Below are 25,273 nucleotides of genomic sequence, written 5' to 3'. Positions count from 1 at the left end.
CTGCTGGAATGTAACAGCGTTCACATTGCTGTTATTTAAAAAACATTTGGGGTTTGCACATATTTCATGTAATTCAGGAAGTAGCTATTATCATTAATCGTGTTTTCACGTTGTGTCCACTGTGCTAGGTACAGTACTTTTAATAGTAATACAGTGTATAGTATTTCTAGACAAAGCTTAAGTCAGGCAAAACCAGATTTTTATCTGGCCTATGGAGATGGAAAAGAGACAGAGGATGAACAGGAATCTACTCATTTAGGAAAAATAAAATTCCTCTGGTGGAGAGTTTTATGCAACAAACAGCCACGGCGGCACAGTTCTGACAGCAACTCATCCTCAGCAGCATCTGTGGTTCCCACTGAGTTCCATCATTTGTACTGCATCAACTGGTAGCACCCAGTGAGATTAAGAATGAAAAAATGTCTCTCTTTGGGATTTTTAGGTTTTGTTTTCATTAGTTGACACTAAATTCTGCATTCAGCTGTTTTGATTTGCAAGGTAAACTACGGCTCATTTTAACTCAGAAGCAAAATGCAGTTCAGAGAGGTTCATTTTTCCATAAGTTGGTGTTCTGGTCCCTTGAAACATGGATCTGTAATAAGATGGTGTTGCAAATTTTCGTTGCCTGCAGTCTGTTTCATATAACTGGGGATGGGTATGATGGGATTCAATGCATACAAGACTGTTCTTTTTCAGGATTCATTTAAATCCATCCCAGTTTAGAAGAAGAAACTTGTTTCACAGCTGTGTAGGTGCCATGTATGAAGTGCACTGTCTTCTCAGTTCAGTTACCCTTAGGCAGGTGGTCACATCACAAACCATCAGAGTAACTGGCTTGAAAAAATAACCTTGCGTCTCTCAGGAGGGAGGACAATAATTAACAGCATATGGAAAGAGTTGCTTTTACCACAGGGATGAAAGGTACATTGGTAAAACAGGATGTGGGCAAATTTATGCTCCAGTTGTCTCTGTCTGTGGTTTGTGTCAGCCTGTGTCTGAACAGGAGATTCTGGCTTATGATGCGTCCAGATGATGGTCAGAATAATTAATGTATTTTTTTTTTTGAAAACAGAAAATATAAAACAAGCTTAAAACTAGAGCAGTTCATTGATTTCAGTTGTAAGAATCTAGCCTACTGTAATTCCATAGAAATTACTCCTGAATTTTGCAGAAAATATCTTTATTTTTCATTTCACCTTACTGTCAGAAATACTGGGTACACACATTTTTCAATTTTGTATGTTCATATTTCCTAAAACTTCGCCTAGAACCTGAAAAATGTTAGAAAATACCGGAATATCCATATATGATTTGTAAGCTCTCTTTGAAGGGCTATCTTTCTAGCTGCTACCACCACAAAAAAACTATTGCAATGATAAGCGTAAGCCTGAATTTCTCCAGAGTGCTTGACTGTAAACTATTTGATATCAGCCAGAATTCCAGAGGATTTCAGCTCAGATTAAAAATCTTTTTTTTTTTTAATGTCAAAAGTCATGCAAATTGATAAATGAGTCTTATGATATCCTGTCTAGGATGACCATGTCATGCATATGGTTGAATTTATCACGTATCTCACACAAAGAAAGACAATGCTTGATAAGCAGTTTTATTGGGTCATTACATTTTTTTTTTGCATTTGCAAATAAAGCAGATTGATTTCCATCTTGAAGTAATTTACTAACACATTATAAACTCGTCAAACGCTAACGTGATACAGTATGCCTCATTTCCTGTTTACTAAATAATCCTTTGGCTGTCTGCTTTGTGCCTTTCAGGTTGAACCTGGAATTGTTCTCTGCCAGGGACGTCATGGAGCCTGGCGTCAGAGTCCTCCACCTGAAGGAAAACATTGCCTCCTTGGCTCGACTTCTTGCAAGTACAAGCCATGGCGGATTCCCAGTGGTTTGCAGGCCCAAGCCAGACCATGCAGAGGTGTTCCAGGGAACTATTAAAAGGTAAAAATGCTATCAAATTGATGTCATGTGATGTTTCTGGCCATTTATCAGATTTTTTTTTCTTTAAGCATCTGTTTGTGAAGATTATTTGGGATGGATATGAAACTTGTTCCTCATTTCTTTAGCATGAACAGCAGGTGTCCTTTAAAGAAAGGACCTAGGTCCTTTCTAGTACATGGTTATCTATTGCATCAGGGATTTATTGAAACAGCACCAATGAAACAATCTTATGGGAACTGTAGAAGAAGGGAAAATTGCCCTTCAGAGCCTTGAAGGTTCACTGAAACAGTAATTTAAAAGGATTTGAATCTAGTTAGTCATGAAATGTCCCATGCCAATTCAAAGCTGGCCTGCTCTTTCTTCACAATTTTTTCATTTTATTAGTGTATGCTTTTACAGGAAATGAGTTAACATAAATCATAGCACAGACGAGATAAGCAACAAAGTCACTGGAATTAACATGCTAGGGTAAACAAGAATTAGACTAAAAGAATCCTTGCCATATGGGGGACTCTCAAAAGGCATATAAAATCTCCCGATACATGAAGTATTTATGGTACTGTATTTCATACGACTACAAGAGTGAATTCATCCTTCCAGGAAGGTATCTTAAGACTGTCCTTTGAGTGGTGGGTCATGAGTGGGAGAGGCAGTGACTTAATTTCCACCTTGAGAATCCTAGAGGAAAGGAGAAGATGCATATGCAACTTCTACTGCATAGGAGTTCACCCAGCAAGCCCTATGAATTATGCTTCCAATAACTGTAATACAAACACATGGCCAGTTTTGTATTGTAATATCATAATCTTTCATATCATATATATGATATCTTTAAGCATAACACACTTATACTCTTTAAGTATCACACACATGTAATATCATAATCTTTCATATCATAATCTTTGCATGGTGTGTTTTGTCCTGAATGACCGTAGTATGCTACAGCTTTTCTTGTAGAGAATTTTCTTTTATCCACTTCTGGTTTAACGCCTTAACTGCGTGGCAGTTGGGAGGTATCTGTGAGCGAACGAGGATAAAAGTGTTTTCTTCTGTTGATCCGGATGGGGAAAAATGGTATCCATGCATCATCAGTGGAAATTTGGTTAAGACTTGTCTGCTTGCCTGCTTTGTAACAAATGTTCAAGGATGAACTGCTGGCAGCTAGATCACATGAACTTGCCTCATAGCAATGTGGTCAGCTGCCCTTTTGGAGCATGAAGATGGGAAGGGAGTGAATATTTAATAAAAATTTTGAACTTGCTTCATTGACAAGTGAAACAGTTTGTATGAACCTTTTAGGAAGAGAAATATCTCCTTGGAATGAGAATTGTACAGTGGAAATCGTTTGGGTTGCAGTGGCCTGCAGGAGTAATGACATCAATAAGTGCAGTATCATGTACTGGTATATGATATGTATACTTGTTCCCTCATGGTGATGCTATCATAAACATTATTAATAAGAAATGGGCTGAGGCACTAAAACCTAAATGTCTGAGTGATAGCCTGCAGTGTGCACCAATCTGAAGATATTATACAGCATAAACTAATGTGCCTTTTTAGTTCTCAGCTGTCCACGGCAATAAAACTAGAAAGCACACTAACAACTGATATAGACAAAGTTCCTTTTAAATTCATAGTCTCATCATTTTGTTATTAATTCACCAAATCACCTTGCAGTGAGAGTCCCAGGCTGCTGAGGAGTATGCTGAGTTTATGCAAATACCACTGTGCTTTGCAATGCAGAGCAAAGTGGTGTGGGAGCAAGTGGAAAGGGGGGACAGAAGGCTAACCCCCAAGCACATCCCAAAGAGAGGCACCTTTAGAGAAAAGCTGATTCTACCTGACAATTCTGGTTTGCTTGTGGTTTGCTTAATCTCCAGAGCTCTTCCATGGTACATTCTATTAGAGCCTTTTAAAAGGGATGAATGAAAAAGTTTGAATGAAAAAGTTTGTTTCCCTGTCGCTTTCAGCATAAATGAGCTGTTGTTAGACTGTTTTGAGTAAAACCAAGATAATGTTTTATCTTCTCTGTTGACAAAGAAGCAGCAAACAGCTTTTTTGGGTAGTCGGTTGCTCACTCCAGTGAAACCCATAGACGTTGTCTGGGAGCAAGCATTGTGTTCTGGGGTGCTCTGATGACATCCCTTCTTGCCCCAGTGCGTACCCAGCGGCCTGAGTACTTGTGTGATGAGTTCTGGTTGCCTCGTCCCCAGTGGGGACCATGAGTGACTTTGCTGTTCTGCTGTTCTCACCGATACCAGGAAGGGAATGTTCTGCAGCCATCTGAAACAAGCCTCCAAAAATGTGATGTGTCATGGAATTAGTGTATTCACAACCATAAGCAGTTAGGATTTGGGTTTTCCATCTTACTCATAAAATTACAGCTCTTGCAGCATGTAACTATTAAGACCAAGATGAGAAATGCTGTGAACTCCTTAAAGGAGAAGAGTGCTGTTCAACCTCTTACCCTATGAGATCCAATGCAATCCCATGTGGAAGTGACATGACCACAGCCAGAAAAATGATAAGTTATTTTTCCATCTTGTACATCAATAATGTTACAGTGGAGAAAATGTGGCTTGTCTGGCATACTTGAAAAAAGGTGGCTTGGGGAAGATGCAAAAAATAATTGCCATGATGTTTATCTTGAAAGTTGCCTTGGGCATTATTATTGATTCTCAAATGTGTTTGTTTTTTTTTTCTAGTACAAAAATGTTGTTATTAGGTTAAAAAGAAGGGGGCAACAAGATAATGAAGGGAAAGAAGCAAACAATCTGCTAAGCTTGCATGAAGGCAGCAGCAGCTCATAATTTAATACTGTTTCTCATTTATGTCTTTTTCTGTACCGGTTCTTCTCATGAAATAAGGGTGGATGAAACACTGAAAATTTGGACCAAATGTAGAAGTTATCCAGTACCTGCCCACACTTGGAAACTGTAGTGATGAGAGTTGCTGTACAAGGACGAAGTGTTGTTATGTTTTGTAATACATACGAATGATTCTGACCCTTTGAAGAGAAAAGGTCAATGTCAGTTCTTAGAAAAGCAAGGACTGTGCCAAGCAATGTTGCCTGGAACTTGCATGGGCCTACAAATGCACCTCAGTACTGGCCTGTGGCAAACACCCAGATATTCCAATTTTATTTAAAAAACCCCAAAACAATCAAACAAAACCCCCAAAATCTTCCAGATCTGCTTAGTGGAGCCAGATTTTTCTCCAAGTCTTTGTGATCTGGATGGTTACCCACTGGGGATAAAGATGAGATCACCAAACACATTTTTACATGGGTGACCTAAATCTGAAGCTGTTATCTTCCCCAGTTGAATAAGCAGTAGAGACTAAAACAAAAAACAACTACTAAAGAAAACTCCTTGGCTTTAAAATTGTTAAAGAGGAAGCAAACTGTAGCTGAGAAGCAAGTTTCCAAAACAAAGATCTCCTTAGACTAATACTTTTGACACTTTGCCATAGGCAGAGTTCTGTGCATGCCTGGGAAACCCTCGCAGAATTCAGTTTGAGGAACGTGTGGCTGGTGAACTTGATGCATGGCATTGATGGGGATGATCAACAACTTGTGTGCAACGCAGAGGGTGTGGAGACTGGCTTCCCCCCTTCATTTCTCCCACAGTAATGATGGTACTTGCACATCAGAATAAAACAAGCTATTCTCTTGCACTGCAGCTGAAATGCCTCCCCCGTCTCCCCCCAGCGACTGCAGGAAGGGAGCTGGGCTATTATGAATGTGTTAGCCCAGAGTCTGCTGAGAGCTATAAATGTCATGCCCTAAATGGCATGCCCTCCTGGCTAGGTGGAATTCATTCTTCAGAGAGACCTGAGGATAGGACCACTGCCGTCCTTCCCAGGAAGTTTCTGCCAGAGACACTGCATGAGGCTGTAAATGCATATTGAGGAATTGTTGGGAGGTCCCCTGGCTCTCTCTTGCCTTGGCTGCTCTAGTCTGTGGCTCCAGATCCTCCTCCAGTGGGAAAAGATAGAGTTATGCTTCTGCATAATTTCTGTGAGACCAAAACTCAAAAAAGAGCTATTTTCTTCACTTCCATATATGTTACAACGTACTGGTGTAGGGCCATTGTGGGGCAATGAAGTGGTTCTTTGACATGATGAAGAGATTAGACACATCATCACTTGTGTTTTGCTGTTCTGTCTTCTTTGCCAGAGGTTACTTTATAATGTAAACCACAGTAAAAACAGAAGACATTGAGGATTTGAGGAGGAAAGGTGTAGGTAACGAATTTCTTTTCCCTGGCTGTGGATACAGCTGGGATATAACATGGAGGGTGATGATACCCCATGGTCATCAGCAACGTCTTTGCTGTCATGCTGCACATCCTCCCACGCATGATCACTTCCCTCCGCATGTGTGTGTGACGCTCATGTACTCTCTGATTTCTTCCACCAAAATGGATGACAATGTGCTTTCTACCTAGGTGCTTTTTTTCTGAGATGATGTTTATCCCTTATTATATGTAGGTTTCCTGCATATTTGTGACTGACAAATACCATGTTCCTCCCAGGGACTGTTCTGATGTTGGTGGCTTTTCTTGCCTTTACTTCACTTTTGCCAAGGAAAATGAAGGAGCAGGGTTTCTGTACTGCACTTAAATCCTCGTGGTATTCACTGAAGAAAAGCAGGTGGATGCTGGTGTCTTGTTAGGCCAGGATCTGTCCCCTCCATTTCCTTTGAGGAGAGGTGGTGCAGAGATGCAGAAGCTGGAGTGCTGCCCGGCAATCTTAATTTCTGCCTTCACTACAGCTATGAGACAAGTTCCTGGAGAAACTACTGGGCTGACGACCACTGAGTAGCCTGTTTGGGAATTTTACCATAACAAATAAGCCATTTTGTTCATGCCTGAGCCTCTCAGATCTGTACCATACAAAGCTCTCCTGTTGTAAGGCTGAAGGCTGGATTCCCTGTTTTTGCCTTTGCACTCTTACCTACACAGCTGTTAGCCATTACTCTGCATTTTGTTTGTCTGTCTTTTAGCTGAAGGAATTTTTTTTTTTTTGCTTGATTTAATTTGATTGGGAGAAAGTAATTATGCAGAAACCACAATATCTCTGACTGTGAGCAGACTGTACAGAATATATCTGTCTAAGCAGAAATGGGTAAAACTTGGTTTTCTGCTACTTCTCTACAGGATGTGACATTTCTGGCCTTGTGCCTGCATTTTTGTGTGTATTTTTTCACCTAGGAAACCCCATCTCTTCCCACCCATCAAGTTTACTGAAACTTCAGCATTTGCGGTTAATGGAAATTGTTATTTTTGGCCCAAAAAGAAATGTCAATAAAAATATTGTAGGTAAAGTCGTCAAAAATCCTTGTAGTTTACCATGTTTGTTTGAACTGTTTTGTTACACATTTTGATACGCTATACGGGAGAGTATTGACTATGTAATTGCCTTACTCAAGCTAAGTTTGTTCCATACAAGTGCAGTGAAGTGTTCAGAGTGCCTAATTCCCTTTTTCAGAACAAAGTTGGGAATCTAAGATCCTTTCAAAAAATAGAACTTTGTGTTCTAAATCAGATAAGAAATATATTCAAAAGCTGTGGTCTTCGTGTAGTTGAAAAGTTACCAAAGCTTGGACTTCCAGAAATGCCTAGTGACTGAAAGCATGGCTTCCCATCTGAAGACATTTCAAAAGGTCTAATATTCTGGAAAACAGATTTTATCCATCTTAAAATAAAACCTAATTACTTCTGAAGTTCCTGTTCTGAAAGATGAGTTAGAGCCTGCTCCTCTGTATAATCACACAAATAGCTCTAAGTTTTTTGAGCTTTCCTTAAAAATGTCCGGCTGGCCCGAGCCAAGCTGCACAGGCCTGCAGAGCACGGCATCGCCGCTGTGACGCTCCTGGCGAACCCGGCGGGACTTCATCGCTCACACAGAGCTGGATGGGGAAACTTACTTCAGTGAGGCTGGGAGTGCTGGCAAGAACGCTGAGGGTTACATCTTTCCACTTCAGAAACTCAGGGGAGATATTAAACATCCGCTCGATCGGCAGCAAACTCCCTGTTCTAATACTCGCTTAAAGGATGTCACGTCCAATGGAGCCAAGATGCACCTGAGAGGAGGATTTCTGCCTCAGGTTAGTCCCCGGGCCGGAGTCAGAAGTACTGCCGGTGGAGGGAGCCAAACTACATTTCTATTTGCAATATTTATTTTGCTGCTTTTCTTGCTTGGGCTGCACTTTCTGCTTCCCTTGTGGTAGGAGGAAGCCAGGTACAGAACAGTGTGTACTCATAAACCTCCTGCTCCATGATCCTGCTTTAATTTCCCTGCTTGTAAACTGGTATGGGAAGGGAGATACTCTGCTTTCCACAATCAGAAGACATGGTAGAGCAGCTGTTCCCAGTAACAATAATGACACTATTGCTGAGACAAACATTTTCACGATGATGCATGGGAACACTAAATCCAAACCACATTGTTTAGCTAATGCATGCTTTCACTCCGCTAAAGGGGAATGTCACATAACTGAAAGTAAATTGAAGAGATCAGAGTTTAGAAAATATGACAAAGTTGAAAACTTAAAGCTGTATTACACAGTAACGTCCTTGAGCAGAGAAATCATTGATCCAAAGTGATGTGTGTATGTGTATTTTATGGCAGTTTATTAGGTATGACTTGCCTCTGGTCAGTCCAGTGAACAGAAACTGTTGTGAGTCAGGAATGCTTTCTGCCAAGCACTTCAGTAAAATTGAGCATAGCGTATTGATATGTGCTGTGGGAAAGGAGATCTAGCATTGCAACATATCATAGATATGTCAGGCTGAAGGTATGGTTTCTGGTATTTTTCTTTAATCTGCCCTCCCGGTTGGGACTAATGAAACACTGCTCTCAAGGCGTGTGCGTGCGCACGTGTGCAGAGTCCACACACACTTGTTTAATAAGGCAATACCTTTATTTTTCTTAGCAAGAGGAGAAGTACTTGCCTTCAGTAAGCAATGCAGTGCAACAGCTTAGGGACAAATGGAAAGTTAAAGATGACTTGAGACCCGAAACATTTAATTTCTAAATTAATTACTGAGCTTAGCGATATCTACCTTAATATTGCGACAGCCTTGCTGCTGGCACTCTTGAAATAACTGATACAGATTTGAAAGCTTCTTGGAGAGCCTTTTCCTTCTGGCACTGTTGTGGAGAGGTTGCTAAGTTTAGATCACAGGAATGCAAAGTTACTCAATCAAACACAGAAGTCTGCAAAGTTCATGCAAAAAATGGAGATAGAAATGAGGTTTTGTTTCTTACTAGAGGATCATGGACAGCTTTCCCCCTTCCTTCTCCCTGTGGCTTTGCTGTAAGTTCTGGGCAATGGTGATTCTAACAGGTCTGATCAAAGCTAGAAACACCGTTGGCAGCGGTTTGAAGGCTGCATCTAAACTCAGCCAGCAAAGAAGAAAAAAAGGAGCACATTAGGGACTCGAAAACTATTTTTAGGTGTGCAGACTAGGGAGCTGATGGCAACATCAAAGTGCTTTTGTGATTACTTGGTTTTCATGTCAGAAGGTAGAGTCTGTCAGCACATTGTTTGTTTTTACTGTCCGGACTCCTGCTTTTGAAAAGCTGATCCAGTTAATTTCAATGATACACTATACAGTAATCTTGCCTATTAAAATAAATGGAATCCAGCACTTTCAACAAAAGCCCTTGACATTATGATCCTCCCATGTATTGTCAGGGTCCTGGGGCACTGCAGCTCATGAATAACACAGATGGAGGAAGGTTTATAGAGTCTGTGGCAGTGGTTTTATTTCGTATCCAAAGTGCAAAAATTTTCTTCCAAAGAACAACATTATATGATACTTTTAAAATTAGTAGACCTGTTTGGCCATACAAATAATTGTGCAGGTGCTGTAGGACTTTGTGACAGAGCCCTTTGGAGGGAAAACCGGAGTGCTGCAGAGGCTGTGTGCTAACTCAAAAAGCCAAATTAAAAACGTATGCAGCCTCACTGCAGCATGTGGGTGGCTTTTAGGCAAGTGCAGAGTGTTGTTAAATGTCGAAATCAAATATAGGCATGGGGAAAACTGGTGTGTGAATGGAAAGACTGATCACATACTTGTCCTGTCGTTTAAATTTGTGGTAGGTTCCTCTGAAATTGAAAATCTGCCTGGTAACAAGCCAGCTTGTAGGGAAATACAAATCTGATCCTAAGTCTTCATCCTTTTCTAAAATCTAGCCTTGCTGTAGGTTTGAAATAATAAGTTTGCATTTACAATTTATTAACAGCTGCCTTTGCATTTCCCTGTTTTGGCTGTGGACTTATTGTCTGCTCATTTACCCTGATGATGGTGCCCATAAAACCAGACAGCTGGCAACTTAAGTAATGAATATTAACCTCAAAACACAGCTCTAAGATGGAAGAAATCCCTGGTTTGTAGATCTGAAAACTGAGGTACAGAGATTAAATATTTATTCAGCATCCTTTGAAAGGCTGTGGCATGGACAGGATTTGATCTTTGCTCTGGAAAACCTCAGTCCAGTATGATAATGACATTTTTATCATCTTGTAGGTAAAATGTCAAAAATTCATGCAAAGCTCCTTCTTGGTTTGAAGAACAAAATGTTAAGTAAACAGTAATGATTTAGACTGCCTAACCTGAAGCAACCCCATAACCCTGAGATTTTGCTGTGTAAGACAAAGATTTGGTGGATTTTAAAACAGTTCCCAGTATGTGATGATCTAGTCCTTATCTACTGGCTAGCTCACCATACGCAGAACACTCTTTTTTGCCAGTTAAAAAAAGGCACAATGCTATCTGAAGTCAGGAAAAATGCATTTAGTATACTAGCAGCTATCTTACCAAGAACATAAAGTCACAAGCAGTCTTAAATAGAATTTACATTTTACAGACCATGTAAAAAGTTTCTCTCATTGTGCCCTTTTGGAAGAGTTGCATGCTTATGCTAGAACTTCTGCTGAGAGCAGAGCAGTGATCAAATCCTGCGAAATCCTTTAAGCACTCCTTTCATTTTGACTGCTGTGAAAGTTGAAGGTGCAAGACACTGTCTTAGCTGCAGCAAGTTTTCAGAGAATTGTTGATATTGTAAAGTAATTTACACCAGCCAGGTATTAGGATGAGGGAGGACCATAAAGAGTTTCAGGGTGCCATATTTGGTTATTTTAGTGTGCAATTTATTGTTACTTGTTACTGTTCTTTTGTCATCGTTTTTTCAAACTTATTGACATAAAGCAAAATTTAGTAATTGATGTCACTGGGTTTTCAACATGTCTGAGAGAAGCCCTGAGACAGTAGATTTTTAATACATGGAAGGGACATTTGTTTTATTCTGGTCAGAATATGTTAATCACTGGTCCTCACTGAGTTGGATCTTGGCCAAAACATCAGATATAATCAGCTTCATGAAAACAATGCAGGTACCTTTGGTGGATTAATGCAGGAGAAATAAGCCTAAAGCTTTCTGAAGCAAGCTAAAAATGATGCTTCAGGTTCTCTAATCTTCCCTCCTCCCCTGCCCTGCTGTGTAGCTATTTTATCCATTCAATTTGGGAGAGTCCTGCCCTGAATGCTTTTGCCAGTGACATCACCTTTTAATCTTCCTTCTGTTCATTTGCAGCTACTTTGGAGCTGCAGTTCCTTTTATGTCACTCCCCCAATATTTAGAATTTGTAGTTTCCTCAGATAATTGGCCATCCTGACAAGAAGAGTGACACAGTCAGCTGTCAGATACTTTTCATTCCTGACTTCCATGCCAAATCTGACATGTGGATATTGGCATAATAATGTGTTATCTTAATTAGGTGTATCTTCATGATGCACGCTTTATAACAGATAGAGCATATGAAACTACTGCAATGCCTTGCCAGGGTATCTTTGAAATGAGATTCCCTACTTAAGGGTTTTCTTCCTTCTTAAATAAATAAAGAGTAAACGAACAATTGCAGAGTCCAAGTCTGAATCCCAGCACTTCCTGTTAAACCTCGCAAAATAGTGTAAGAAACATGTTTGGTCTGCTTTCTAAGGCTTGATGATGTGATAGGAAGGATGTTGTATGTAACATCAAAGAGTGATGTTGTTATACCTCTGAAGCATGACTTCTGGAAGTCCAAGTGAAATAATGTATGTTCATTTTTCTCCTGAATATGGCAGTTTTTAATAGGCTTGGATTCTTATCAGAAATGTTCCAACGATTTCCTTCATTGTGTTTGCGTGTGCTTTTTTTTTGACTAGCCAAATTTCTCTCACACTTCCCAAAGCCCTGTTAAGTGACTCCCTGCTGGATTTAGTTAAGAGTGGTGCCGAGCAAATTGCAAGCTGCCAAAACCGGCCAACAAACCACTGGTGATGAGCAAATGTTTCTGTTCTTTCAGCTCATGGTGAATGTTGCTGTTTTTTTAATTGCAGCCCATGATGTTCAAGTGGAAAATGGCGAAGTCTGGACTACAGACAGGCCTGAACAGTGTTTTGGACCTGAGCATACAGAGTCTTGGCAAAGGATCAGGGTGGATCATAACTTTCGCACTTGATGTCTATATATTCATGTTAGGATTAAAGTTTTGAGAGTATTCCTGGCCCAGTGATCATCCTTGAAATTGATTTCTTGGAGCTGTATGTGATGATCTCGAAGCAGAATTCAGATCTGTGTATTTATATCTTACTTAGAACGATTACAGACCTGTTTGTGAAAGACCATAAAATGTGACCCTTTAGAGAGCCCTGCAGAACAAAGTGTGTAATGCACCAAAGGTAATTGATAGGGCATGACTGGATTAATTTCTTCTCCATGTCCTCTGCTGTAGTGAATATATTATCAGTATATTGTGTTTTCCTCCCTTTCCTCCTCCAAATGTAGCCAGAGGTGACTAGATCTTGCCTGTTGTAGCATGCCTATACTGTTCATTTTGGTATGTTCACATGATTTTCCTCAAACCAAGTCCATTAATTGTCTATGTGACATGTCCATATGCTGGCATGCACATGGCAAGAGGCTTAGGGCAAGCCAGTGACTTTCCCAGGAGGGGAGAAGTGAGCCCAGGGCAAAGCATTTCCTCAGCGGAGTTTTCTCAGCAGTCAGCTCTGCTGCAGTGTTGTGTTCTTCGTAATCTGAAAAAGATTTTGTGAAAGCAGAAGCTAGTCAGATATTAAATTGAGACAAATAAAGTTTCAACAGTTATGAAGGATGTTGAATTCCTTGTTTATCCTGTGAATGGGATGTGCTTTAAAGGTGGGAGCAGGTGACAGACTCCAAGTATTCCTGGCTGTGCCACTGATTTTCTTCAGAACTCATGTTTTTCCACAAATTATATTCATACTCAGGTCTTCACCTGTAAAAGGATGATACCTATATCCCAGCCACAGGCATACTTATTTATAAATCCCATTGAGAACCTTAGATGAGAGACCAAAGCCATGTCTGCATTAACAAAATGCAGATTTCAAGACTGGATCTACAGAGCGAAACAGCTGACTCTTTCAGGAGAAAGAGGACTGCTCCACAATGCTGACCAGCTCATGGGAGGTGGAGGTGATAGGATAGTTTCCTTCAAATGTGTGTTCCAGATCTGAACTAAAATATGGAGGTAGATGCTCCCAAAGTATCTTGTTTTTAAGTTGGAGAAAAGGTGGACTATATAAAAGACCCAAAACACATGAAACTGTAGTTTAATGTAATACACTGGAAACTAGTTTAATGTTACCTCTTCATGTGTGAGAGCTCAATGGTATTTCATAATAAGTTTACTATTTTTTTTTTTTCACTCTTTACAGTTTTGATCCAGCTTCGTCAAATGCAGGACAAAGAAGTATAGAATAGGAAAAGGGAGACTGTTTGGAAAGAAAATAGTAGAACGGCAAATAGCCTGCTGGTCAGGGCAGCCAGCGGGAATGGGGGGTAGCTGGTTGTACAGATCCCTGTTTATTCAGCATGGAACCCCTCCAACAGGAGAAATTAAAACATGCCATAAATAGCCACTAATGTGCTTGTTATAAAGGCGAGTGTGGAGAAAGGGCTTGAACCTAGTTCTTCCATATCCTGTCCCTAGGGAGGGCACTAACCACCAGCTTTTGGATCTGGCAGGCACGTCTTAGTGGAAGTCCTCTGCTGTGGAGTCCTAATCCCACCCTGAAGCAGACTAATCTTTCCCAGGAGACATTATGTTAAAACTAGTAAATTCCTATAACAAGTTCGGGTTTGAACAAATCAATATTTTCGGATACAGAAATATTTATTTCAAAAATTCCCGGCTTATACTTGGTGTTCCAGTCACAAAAGCCACTTTGTACCTTATTTGTATTTCTCTGATGCCCTAATGAAGATTGTGTGTCTGCTCTCCTCTGGGTCCCTCAAGCACATAATTTGGCAGTGTGTTGCACATCTTTGTACTACTGTAGTAGCTCCTAGTTGTAGCCACAGACCAGGGCTAACATGATGTTAAGTATGCTGCAAAACAAAAAGCTTTGTGGTGGTCCCCAAGGTGTTTGTTATCTAAATATAAACTAAAAGGCTGGAAGTGGATAGTGTGGAGTGTGTGTGTGTGTGGGGAGCAAGGAAACACTAAGATATAAATGATAATTTTAGATATATTACTTGTCAAGGCTTTATATGTGTAGTGCGGAAGAGAACTCTAAAGAAAGGTTTGAAATGATATAATAATTGATAAAGATAGATACCCATTTTCACATGGCTAAGTCAGCAAGAATATTAAATGTCTTAATGAACTCTAGAGTGCAGTACTGTGAGAGAAGGTTTCACTGATGATTTAAGGTGTGACATGAATTTTTTGCAGATCTTGTGTTTTAATGTAGATGTTACTTAAGAAGGATGTGGGAAGGAACATCAGTCTATCTATTTATATTCAGATAATTGTATTTGCTTATTATTGGTATTGTCTTGTTGGGTGCAAATTAGACAGTGCATGAGCTGCCAAGCAGGTTGATCTGGGTCAAGAAGAACATGTAGGATAGGTGATGTCCTTTAATCTAATTAGGCAAACCTAAACCAGAAAACACCTGTGTGATGGTGAAATATGTGGTCAACCCACTAATACTCTAGGATCATAGAATCATAGGATATCTCAAGTTGGAAGGGACCCATAAGGATCATTGAGTCCAACTCCCTGTTCCTCACAGGGCTACATAAAACTAAACCATATGACTAAGAGCATCATCCAGATGCTCCTTTAACTCTGACAGGCTTGGTGCCATGACCACTTCCCTGGGGAGCCTGTTCCAGTGACCGACCACCCTCTCAGTGAAGAACCTTTTCCTAATGCCCAACCTGAACTTCCCGTGACGCCGCTTCATTCCTATCACTGGTCACCAGAGAGAGGAGATCAGCATCTCCCCCTCCACTGCCCCCCTTGAGGAAGTTGTAGACTGCGACGAGCTCACCCCTCAGCCTTCTCTTCTCCAAGCTGGCCAAACCAAGTGACCTCAGCTGTTCCCTATAAATCTTGCCCTCAAGACGTTTCACCATCTTGGTTGCCCTCCTCTGAACACACTCCAATAGTTTGATGCCCTTCTTACATCCAAAACTCCACACAGTACTTGAGGTACCATCATATATGTGATGCTAAAGCATTGTGTGCTTGCTTTTTAAAATTTGTGGTTTATAATGAATGTAGTCTTCTTCTCTAACCTTAGGTTAGAGCTGTGCATGCTGCTGGAGAATGAGCACATCTTTGAACCAGAGACAAATGATGAATCTTTCTCCTCCTCTCCTCCTCTCTCCTACGAGAAGGTAACCTCTTTTCTTTCAGTTCTTTCCTTGTTTAATCAGCATGTATATTGGGTGATTTAGGATGAGCTCTCCATGAATGAAGAAATGATGTAATATATGTGGTTGAGATAAAGAAGTGGACAGGTACAATTTAAATTAAAGGATGACCAGAGACCTTCCAGGGACAGCTGTCATAAACTATAATGCCACTTGGAGTCTGGAAGTTGTGCAAGACTGCTGGCAAAGAATTTCCTTGCTCAGATAGGCTGTTCCAATCTTTTCTCTCTCAGCTTCTCTATGGATAGCAGAATTATTATAATATTTAATTCTGTATGGGATAGCACCTCTCTGAATGATGAGTGTTTATAAAAGCTTTCAAACTTGAAAAGCATGTAGCATTCTTCCCTTTGATATATGACTAAAGGATTTTTAGGAATAGTAAACATTAAGCGTGGTAGAAGAAAATCGTGTGTTACCAAGGCAAGACTGGTAATGTAGTTTTGAGCAATTTATGCAGGCACAACTAGAAAGTCATCGTATATTACTGAAGCTTGGTCTGCACATGGGAATTTGGCTGGCAAAACAATGTTGAGAAGGAGCAGGGCAACTATGTACGGGATGAGGTGCCAGGATACAAATAGGTACTCCTGTGGAAGAGGGCTGAAGCTCAGCTGATGGCTGACACCAGTTGTGTTGCATTTTTCTGCACTATGCTATCATGTAATTACCACTTAGTGTATGAATTTTCACAGCATAAAAAAACCTCACCCCTGAGCCAATATAACTGACAGTGTCTTAATAGAGATACAGTTACGCTAAGGACAAAAAGAACTTTTTGTAAGTAAAGAGTGTTTTATTTTGAATTGCTAATTTAAGCATTATTGGCAAAAGAACTTATGAAGTTTGGACAAGCTCTGCCAGTGTAGCTCTGCTAGAAAGCTTTTTCTTAAGAGTCAGACTGGAAAGCTTTTGAACCTTGGGTTCTAACGTGCAGCACAGAAGGAAAGAGAAATGGATTCTTGCCTATTCCAGATAGCACTGGAGAAGCTGCCCAATCTGTCGCGCCTAACCATGCTGCTGAATCGCTATGCTACAGATCCCCGGTATCAGCAACTCTTCATCAATCTGGTAAGACTGAAGCCAACTCTAAAAACAAACATTTCCTCCATGAACAATGTGTTTGTTATATTTTCTCATTTGTTTATGATGGCTGTGTCAGCCGCACTGATTTACATAAACACTGCCAATCCTGGGACCTTACATTCTCAACAAAAGTAGCTGAGTACAAACAGCATTCCGAAGTTTTAATTCATATTGTATAAACATAACAGATGTTGATAAAATGAGCCAAAAAGAAAATACAACAAAGGAGACCATTTCAAGGGGGCTTTTGATTAAAATACATTCCAGATTGACAAAATGATACAATGTTAATGGAATAGGTCATTTAAATGTCATTATTTGGCTCTTATAGTCCTATAAAGCAAATATAAAGCAACGCTTTTGAGATTTTAGGCTCCATTACAGTACAGTGCCTATACATCAACTTATAAATAAAGCTATATTTCTTTCCCCTTTCCTTTTTTTTATTTTAATCCCTGCTATGACATTGCCACATTTATTTCCTAAATACTGTACTACAATACTGGGTCCAAAAGCAATAATGTGTTTGGTATACTGAATAAGGCCTAAAATAAATATGTTATAAACAAAATAAATGTAGTTTTTGCCTCAGTGAATTTCCAGTCTACAGCATTGAAACTGAGGTAGGGGGACACTGGGAAATCCAGGCTAGAGAGCCTAATTTGGATGGATTTTATTTAAAAAGATATAAAATCTGCTCCTGTTTACTCATGTGTAAAGAAGATGGGACTGAGTTTGAGATCCATCTAGTCTGAATTCCTTGCTTGGAGAGTAGCTAGAAGGAGAGAAAAGTTATAAAAAACACAATGCTCCTAATATCCATTATCTAGTTTGGTTTAAGAGTTTCCTTTTAATAGATGGGGAAACTGAGGTGGAGAGAGGACACACGGCTTTCCAAAGTGCAAGAGGAGGTCATACATGGGAGTAGAAGCCAGCTCAGCTGAGACCCAGTCCAGTGCTTGTGCCATTGGGCCACACAACTTTTTTTGTTAAGGGAAACCTATTGCACTCCATTAGGTTTCACATCGATACCTAACTTTTTAGTACCTGATGCGATCCCTGAAGCACAAAGTTTAGTATGCCTTCCAACAGCTTGTTGTTATCACTCATGAAAGCTCTGTTTCTGATATCCACAGAAATATCCATTGTGAAGTTCTTGGGCATAATGATTTCCTGTGGCAGTGAGTTCCACAGCAAAATTATACGTGGTATAGAACGAGGAAACATTTTTGCCTTTAATTTTTTTACTCCTTATGTCTTTGAATGTCTCATGAGTCCTGTAAATGAAAGAGGGAGAAGAGACATGTCCCTCTATACTGTGCATTTATTTATATTATTTTATCATGTCTTTGTTTCATTTTTCCTCTGTCTGGGGAAGCATACACTTGGGAATCATAATACACCTTCTTTGACAGAACTGGCCAAGTCATAAGAAGGATACTGTAGGATTATGTGAAAAGTAAAAACTTAGCGAACACCTATATAAGCTATAAAGACCAGCTTGGTTAACAATAAAATGGTCTTTAGCTCTGTTCCTATCAAGAAACAGTTATAGCCCTCAGTTTTTGGTGACCAGAGTTTAGTACTTGCAGGCCCTCTTCTTCTCAGAGCCATATGATTGTTTTCTTTGTCCTCTTCCTTGCAGTCTATGTTTCTATGTGAACTGACTTTTATAAGCATTTACTGAAAAATATTACAGGATGTCATAAATGGTTGTGTAATGAGATAGCAGCTATAAAAAAATCTTAAGACTTAATAAATATTGGGGTCACTGACTATTTCCAAGTAAAAACTCAGACCATATCAATTGAGCTCAACTTTGCTTTTCTAGCCTGTGAGATTTGGGTACATTCCAGTCATAATAGTTTATTTAGAGTGAACCTGACAGTTTACCAAAAAAGAGTTGTTGGTTTTTTTTTTTTTTTTACTATGGTATTTCCTGATGTTTTAGGTATAATTTGGGATGGGGAACAGGGAGAGAAGAACTAATGTTCTTATTGGCTCCTGTCCCTCAAGCCTGCTACCTCTCTCTCCTTGTCCTTCCTTTGCCTCTCCTTCCCACCCTGTGGTAGGGGTGCACTCGTGCTTTTGTGTTCTCCCTATGTCTTCTCTCTTTGCCTTACAGGAGCCATACATAAACAAATCTGCAATGTCAGTCCAAGCTCATTTCTCTCTGCAACGCACCTACATCATCTTTCGCACCCTGGGGCTGCGCCACCTCACCGTTGTTGACCCGCAGAACCGAGTGGTTGGGGTGATCACCAGGAAGGACCTGATGCCTTTCCCACTGGAGGAGAGGCTCAGGCTCCAGCTGGCGCCACAGAGCTCTGATGCAGGTGAGCAGCCCCTGGATTCAAGGCCATGGATGCGGTCTTAAACTTTGTCACTTCTTTTTGAGCCCATGTTCTTCTCCAGGAAAAAATAATCAGAGCTTTTCCACTTGATCCCTTCTGGAGAAGAGATGCTTAAAAGCTGTTGTATCTAGACATATGGGATTGTAGCCCAGAGCTATGTCTCTTCAGCTGTTTGGTGACTGCAAAAATCATTAATTTAAATGCTTGTGAGGCAAAATAAGAATTCATGTGTTTATGGAAGATAAAATCAGATATGAAGGATGGATGTCTAGAATGCTTTTGTCACACTGTGTCTATGCCTCTCAATGAAAAAAATGTCATAACCATTAGCAGCAGTTATGTTGGCAAAGCCTTTCAGTGAGGACTGAAACCTCTGAGTATCTGCCTGTTAAAAAGGAGAACATTTCCATATCAGCATTTTTATGTTGAAATATGTGTGTTTAACTGAGAGGAAATACTGCCTTAAGAAAGGTGGGTAACTGGAAGGAACAAGGGATGGGCCTTTCTTATTGGCCTACGTGTAGTAGAAATTGAAAGGGAGAATTGTATTTAAGAGAAAGATCTCGACTGTGGGGCTCCTGCCAAATTCCCATCGCACTTCTCAGTGAGAGAAACCTGACATTTTTTTCTGTTGCCTATGTTTCTTTCAATTTCTGCAACTCCTAGAATAGGCTCTCTTTCTCTCCTTCCACCTGATACGATAACATTTTTAGTTAAGTTCATGTGCAGTGAGATAGGGGGCAAATTCTAATAATGGGGAAGCAACACGATAAATTGTGGGAGCAGTTTTTGTGTATATAGCAGCATATTTACAAACTGAGCAAAATTAAATAATTCTTCATGATTTTGGAGTCATACAACATTTGAAACCTTGGAAAATGTTGTTTGTTAATAAATTAATGTGAACAATTTTTTGGATAAAGACGCTTTTAGATTTCTTTCTCTGACTTTGTAATTGATGTTTAATTTTGTTCTGTTAAATACCAGAGGGATTCCCACAGATTTGGATATTAAAATCAAACATGTAGGAAGGAATCCACCACTATTAATGTTGTTATAATGAATACCAAGGAAAACTAGTAATAATTTACTGGTTATAAAAACTTGCCAAAATTCCCCAAAGTGAATTTCCGGTATTTGAATCATGCAGCTTTGAGTTTCCTATGAATCAAAGATTTGTTGGATCTTCTCCTGTTTTCCCTGCTGGATCTTCTCCTGTTTTCCCTGCTGGATCTCTTCTTTATTATCAATAATGTTGCTGTTGTAAGAATGCACAGCACTTTAAAACTTAAGTGTCCAGTCAATGCAAATAGCTGCCAGCCCAGAAACTTATGGAGGTACATGAGAAAGGCTCTTTACGTGGTCAGTTAAAATATGTCATATGCAGGGTGAGAAATGCTTTGCAAATCATCCATCCAAGAGACACGGAGGTGGATGTTTATTTAGCTCCTGTTACAGTTAGTAATCTTTTATTCATTAGTAGACTAGTAAGGTCATTGTCACTGTTGATCTATGCCTCACCTACCTGAAAAATGAAGGTTTTTCTCGAAGGAATTACGGTTTGTGTGCTAGCAGAACAAGAGATCTAATCTAGAAACCCCTAGTGATTTCCCCTTAAGGCAGTGAGAATCTCTTCTCTTTATAACCAAATCTGAATAACCTTGCCATGAATTTGCATTTTTGGTTCAAAGCCCATTACTGATTTCCTTTTCCTTGATTTATTGAGTACACAAAGTATCACCCTTCTGAGACCTGAGTAATGTAATTTATTTTTGCTTACAGTATCTGGCTAAATGAGTCAGTACAAACTGTAATTGGGGTGTACTTTGCAGAGTATGAGGGCTGGAGGCAGCCAGGATATCTGTAACTCGTTACACAACTCTGGACAGGTCACTTAAATGCTTGGCATATCATTTACTCTGCCTTTAAAGTTGGAACAGTGATATGGATCCACCATAGTTACTGTGAAAAGTACATGTGTGAAAGATATTATAGGAATATAAACTATTTATAATGCCATTTTGTGCAGGCCAGTTGTAAAAAGCAGTGTGGGATTGGTTTCCCCCACCCCGTCAGTAACAATTGTAATTTCTAAGGAAAAGTTCACACAATTTACATGGAACTTCTCGTAGCTGTGTTGTGAGCTGGGTGGGGGACAGCACGCTGCTTTTTTCCAGATGTTATTATCCAGTTCCATTGCTAGATGAGTTTTTTTGTAATATATGTGTGTTTGTGAAGACACACAAAACAGAATTCCTCCCAGGACTTCCTGAAACGAGTGGCTCCCTTATATTCAGGACTCCAGTGACAAATCCATCTCATCACAAACCATAATAGCCTAATATACATAGGAAAGCGAAAACAGATGAAATTTGTAGGAAGCTTTTCATTAATATATGATTCTCATGATCCTTATATAGAACAGGTCCTTAAGGAATGGCAGTAACAAGTAGTCATATCATTTGACTCTTTTGCACAAGATACTTTTGTTTTCTTCTTGTCTGCTTATAGTGAATGGTAAATGTTATGCTATTTCTTCATATGATTTGAACTAAAGACTTGATGGTTAGAGCAATGATGCTATTTTTATATGAAATACAGTTTGTTTATGAATTTTTACAATTTCTGAACACAAATCTCTGTGACAGGGATAAAGGGCTTCACAACAAAATTCAAGTCATTGGCATTATTTTTAGTTTGTGCTATGCATCTATACTTCTTTCATCTCATCCTCCTTTATGATGGTGTTTTCCTAACACTTCTTTCCCTCTTAAACTGAAATATGGCTTAAAACACAGGTAGACTGAATTTTAGATCTAGGTTTGAAGTACAGTCATGCAAAATTCCCCTCATTCAATTAGAAAAAATGCTTTCACATTGGAAACATTAAACCCTCTGTGCATTACATATCCCTATGAATGAGCATAAACTATTGTGAGAAGGTTTTTGTGGTATGCAGCTTTAGTGTATGGTTTTACAGGTATCCTTATGCTTGTGCTAACGTATGTAACATTGGTGGTGTTTTTCCCGTCATGTGATACTTACATACTTTAGAGTTACTTTCCTAGTGTTTTTAAACTGCCTGGTTTATCACACTGTAGAACCTTTTAATATTTTCTTGTTTTCCAATTGATTCTTGCTTACATTTTTAAACGGGAGGTTGTTGGGTATTTATTTGCTGACCATGAACAGAAAAGCCTAAAGGAGGGAAGACAGATGAAGAAATTCTTGGTATCTACTTTATATAAAAATGATGACTTCAAGGATGCAGGGACCAACATTGCTAAAGGTACTAGTACTAGGATATGGTCTCTCTTACCTCAAGGCTGAGATAGGCTTGAGCCAAAAGGCCAAACGGGAATGGAAATGTAACTAGCTGTACTCTGCAAGAGCAGCGCCTGGAAAATCACTGATGAGGAAGTGCTGCAAAATGTTACTGTTGTCTCTGCTGCCCCTTTTCACATAGCTTCAGCTAACAGAGCTGTCAGTGTACCTCTGGTAATCATGAAATCACTTAATGAAATGAAGTGTAACCAGCTCTCTACTAAACTAGTGGTTAATTAACTGTTACCATCAAGTGATGGGAACCATGGTAGTATACAAGGGAATGCTTGTTCATTCCTGAAAGGCCTATTAAAGTAAGAGGAAATATGTGATCAGCACAGTTGTCTGAATGTCTAACACGGTATGGCGTGGGAATGCCAGCATCAGAGTTCAAACACATGAGGAGTTACTGCTGCTTACTTGAGGTACTGAACAAACCAGAATAACTTACACTATGTGATTGTAATCAATGCCTAGCACACTTCTGAGGGGCCAAAGCAATGAAATGGTTGACTAACTTGCAGTATCTCATTAGACTGGCGAATCTTGCTTATCTGAGATCATGGATTGTGTGCACAGACTCAGTGATCTGCCACTGAGGCCACTCCTTACTCCATGCTAGCAGAGAAACTGTGAGGAATTACCAGTTTCTGCATATTTTATTTTGAAGAGGTTACAGAAAAGAATTTATGTTTTTGTGCAGTTTATATTTCCGAAGAGCTCTGTAGACATGCAGTCCCACAGCTTCTGCTGTGATGTTGCTATAATCACCCCTCTTGTATATGGTGGAGCTGAGACGTGGATATGAAGTGGCCTACTGAGGACTGGAAAGCGAGTCTGGGGCAAATCTAAAAGGAGAAGTTCAGACTCCTGAGTTCTTTTCTTCTCAATATTAATCTCTTACTTGTAAAGTAGACATAAAAGCTAGCACTAAGGGAAGGCATGGCAAGTTGTGTGACTCACGTGTCCTGTCACATTTTGTCAGCTTTGATATGCAGGAGTGTTTCTAGCATGATAGGGCTGTCCCTGGTATACAGAGCAAAGCCACCCATGCAACAGGGAGGGCTGTGAAGGTTGCACCTGTGCAGGAGGTACTGTAGTCCTGTATAAGTTCTCTCAATGAGAACGCAGCCTGGAAGCCTCCCTGAGATTCACTGGGTACAGCTGGTCAGCACAGCAAAGGATGGGACCGCTGCTGAGTCACTGCATTGCAAATGCAGAAGGTATGGGTTTCTGTGAAAGCATGAGATGGAAAACAATAAATGCACAAGACTTGATATGTCTGGTATGTGTGTACACGTATAGACGTGAACATGTATGTGTGTGTGTGTGCATGCATATGCAGGTAAGGAACCTAATCGTTTTGTAACTATGATTTGTAATTTAGAAGACAGGCAAAGCACTGGATAAGGATATACATTTCCCTTTAGGAAAAAAAAAAAGGGGGGGAAACAAACTACGCGTATCTTGAGCTTCATTACCCTACAATCATACAGACTACTACCCGTAGAAACCTTTTTAATCCTCAGGGCATAAGCAATAGGGTAGGGATTAGTGTTGATGCAAGTTATGGGTTGAGAGCAGGGCACAGAGGTAAAACAGACAGAAGGGATTTAAAATAGCTTGGTGAATCAAGTGTCCAAGGAGTAATATCTACCTGACATGCCAAGAACAGTATAAGACACAAACATTATTCACAAAAATGCCATGACATTTCTTTAATTGGTCTGGGTGGATCTCTGGCAGAGATCCTTCTTGCACCTTGTCTTTAACGTGAAGAACATCTAAAAACATCGGCTCTTTGAACCTAGAAAGCTGAGTTTCACAGAATCACAGAAGAATTTAGGTTGGAAGGGTCCTCTGGAGGTCATCAATTCCAACCTCCTGCTCAGAGGAGGTCTAATTAGATCAGGTAGCTCAGGGCCATGCCCAGTCAAGGCCCTGACACCTCCAAAAATGGAGAGCCCACATCCTCTATACCAGTATTTGACCACCTTTGTGGTAAAATATTTTTTATATTTAATTAGTATTTCCCATGCTCCAACTTGTGTCCATTGCCTATTATTGTGCACCTACAACAAGAGTCTGGCTCTGTCTTCTCTGTACCCTGAGGTCAGGTAGTTTCAGCAGTCAGGTCTCCTCTGAACCTCCTCCAAGCTGAATGGACTCATCGCTCTAAGTCTCTCCTCATATGCCTGTGCTCCAGCCCCCTGGACCAGGCTGGTGGCCTACTGCTGGACTTGCTCCAGTATGTCAATATTTTTCCTGTACTGTGGAGACTTCCCACCACCCCCAAACTAACTCGTGCAGGTGCCATGCTAATCTTCTCTGTATCATTCAAATTTTGGTATATATGCTGCCAAAGAGAACATGATTTCATTAGAAGATAAATTAGAACAATGAATTTTTTAAAAAGAAGAATCTTGGAGACAATGGAAATGAAAAGCTTTTAACCTCTTTCTGCCTTCTCCCCCATTACCCAATGTGTCCTTATGTTCTGGTCTTTTTCTCAGCCCACAATTTTCAGTGGCTTCCTGCACTGTAAGGAAGTCTTCACAATCCCCTCTTAGCATCCTGGGAGAAGTATTTACATCAGCTTGGGCCCTTGGTTGTGTATGTCTCCTCTGCCTCTCTCAGAGCTCTCCTGTTTCTGCAGGCTCCTCCTTGTGCATTTCCCCACTCCGTCTGACTTGCTCTGCACTCCAGAAACTTTTTCCCCGAAAAGTTGCTCAATTGCTCTTGGAAAAGCGCAATTTCCTCCTCCTTCCAGAAGATGCCCCCTGACTGAGTGCA

The 25,273-nt window shown here is 40.1% G+C and overlaps 1 protein-coding gene across 1 annotated transcript in view; it reads left to right on the top strand.

The window, feature by feature from the left end:
- The window catches only part of LOC309598408 (chloride channel protein C-like), a gene marked incomplete at both ends in the record, with an annotated part of 78,621 nt that extends 59,442 nt beyond the window's left edge, over positions 1-19,179 (top strand). Inside the window, 4 exons of the mRNA XM_082328935.1 lie at positions 1,776-1,955; positions 15,584-15,680; positions 16,692-16,787; positions 18,928-19,179. Of these exons, the coding sequence (XP_082185061.1) occupies positions 1,776-1,955; positions 15,584-15,680; positions 16,692-16,787; positions 18,928-19,179 (625 nt within the window). The remainder of the gene's footprint in view (positions 1-1,775; positions 1,956-15,583; positions 15,681-16,691; positions 16,788-18,927) is intronic.
- Positions 19,180-25,273: the final 6,094 nt, after the last annotated feature.

The sequence above is a fragment of the Platalea leucorodia genome (assembly GCF_965183815.1).
Source record: "Platalea leucorodia genome assembly, chromosome: 1".
Taxonomy (NCBI): Eukaryota; Metazoa; Chordata; class Aves; order Pelecaniformes; family Threskiornithidae; genus Platalea; species Platalea leucorodia.
Note: the sequence above shows the minus strand (reverse complement) of the source record. Positions and strands in the feature narration are given on the sequence as shown.